Source organism: Pyxicephalus adspersus, chromosome 4, assembly GCF_032062135.1.
Source record: "Pyxicephalus adspersus chromosome 4, UCB_Pads_2.0, whole genome shotgun sequence".
NCBI lineage: Eukaryota > Metazoa > Chordata > Amphibia > Anura > Pyxicephalidae > Pyxicephalus > Pyxicephalus adspersus.
The window spans coordinates 37,485,554-37,487,134 of NC_092861.1; the positions used below are offsets into that span (position 1 = coordinate 37,485,554).

Genomic DNA, 1,581 nt, shown 5'->3' on the forward strand with positions numbered 1-1,581 from the left:
GTAATCAGTGCTGGTATTAATACGTCTCACCCTGGTGACTAACACTCATTTCTCAGTATTTAAGGTAGAACAAAACATTCCCTCCACTCTGATTAGCTGCCAGAACTTGCTTGGAAAAGGCCTGATCTCACCTACAGAGATGTGTTTTAGCAAATGTGCAAAATGCATGGGCTATTTGCTGCTAAGTTTAGCAATTTTGTGCATTGTGGCAAATATCCTACTATTCTTTCCTAATGGAGAAACACAATGGTCTAGAGAAAACCGCTTGTCCAGATTTGTGTGGTATTTCCATGGAATTGGAGGAGCTGGACTTGTTGTAAGTATTTTATCAAATGATTCTTTATAATTTCCAGGTAAACTTGTAAATATTAATAGCAAATCAATGAATGGAGGCATGTTTATACAGCGTTTGCATAATATTATTTCCTGGTTTTATGATTTGCTAGACCAAGCTGAGAGGTTTTCTCTTTGATAAACGTTTTGGATCACAAGTTTATTTATTTGGGTATTATTGTTGTACTACATCTGCAATTGTAGTAAAATCTGTTTGCAGGTTCCCCCCGTGTCTGTGATGGTTTCATCCGGGTACTCCGGGTATCACCCACATTCCAAAAACATGCAGTTAGGTTATTTATTTCCCCCCAATATTGACCTTAGGCTGTATAAGGTAGGGATATTAGATTGTGGGCCCCTTTGAGGGACAGCTGGTGATATGACTATGGACTTTGTAAAGCGTTGCGTAATATGTCAGCACTACATAAATACTATGTAATAATAATAATAATGTGCAGTATAGCTGCAAATAAAAAGTGATACATTTTTTAAACCACTGAAATTACTTGCAAAATCACCAAAATATCTGCATAACTGTGATTTCTTCTTTCACATCATGAGTAACAGTACAATAAATGGTGACTAGATGTCTATGTCTCTAGGTTCAAACCAATGGTACCCACTAGATGTAACCATCTATTGATCTCTTGGTGATAGTTAATATTTTGATAAATAATAGGAACTTTAACAAATGGGTTTCTCAACATTAAAAAAGGAGAGCAGATCCATCAACATTGGTAGTATACATTGCGATGAGCATTTTCATTTGCCAAAATTGGCAATGCTGGTATTGTCAGCAGTGGAGGTTCAATTTTCATGCAATATAATCCTATCTGTATCTGAGAAATGGTCTCCAATCAACTGCTGGTCAGAGGTTGGTTCAATTATAAAGTTAAAAGCAAAATGTAGCCATGCTAGGAGCTCTCCCTTTCTTGCTAGCTACCCACCACTAATTAGATCATAGACACAGCAAAGTAGGTTTGCTATAGGAATAGTGCATGTTCACTGTGTAACATGAATGTTCAATTAGCTTGGTGAGGCTGTGTTCATTTTACTCATCAAATCATATACAAGATTTTTTTTTTTTTGAACACCACTGACCCCTATTAACTGGGACATACATTGTGCAAAGTGAACTGAACTTCCTTAGTAAATCAGTGCTGTAATAGTGTGCTAGGCAGCAGGAAGCAAAAAGTTAAATCAGATTTATTATTTAATTAATTAAAATAATAATAATAATTATTATTA

At 35.7% G+C, this 1,581-nt stretch overlaps 1 protein-coding gene across 1 annotated transcript in view; it reads left to right on the plus strand.

The window, feature by feature from the left end:
- TM4SF1 (transmembrane 4 L six family member 1) overlaps nt 1–1,581 on the plus strand; it is a 4,759-nt gene continuing 3,178 nt past the window's right edge. Inside the window, exon 1 of the mRNA XM_072410383.1 lies at nt 1–316. Within this exon, the coding sequence (XP_072266484.1) occupies nt 140–316 (177 nt within the window). The 5' untranslated portion in view covers nt 1–139. The remainder of the gene's footprint in view (nt 317–1,581) is intronic.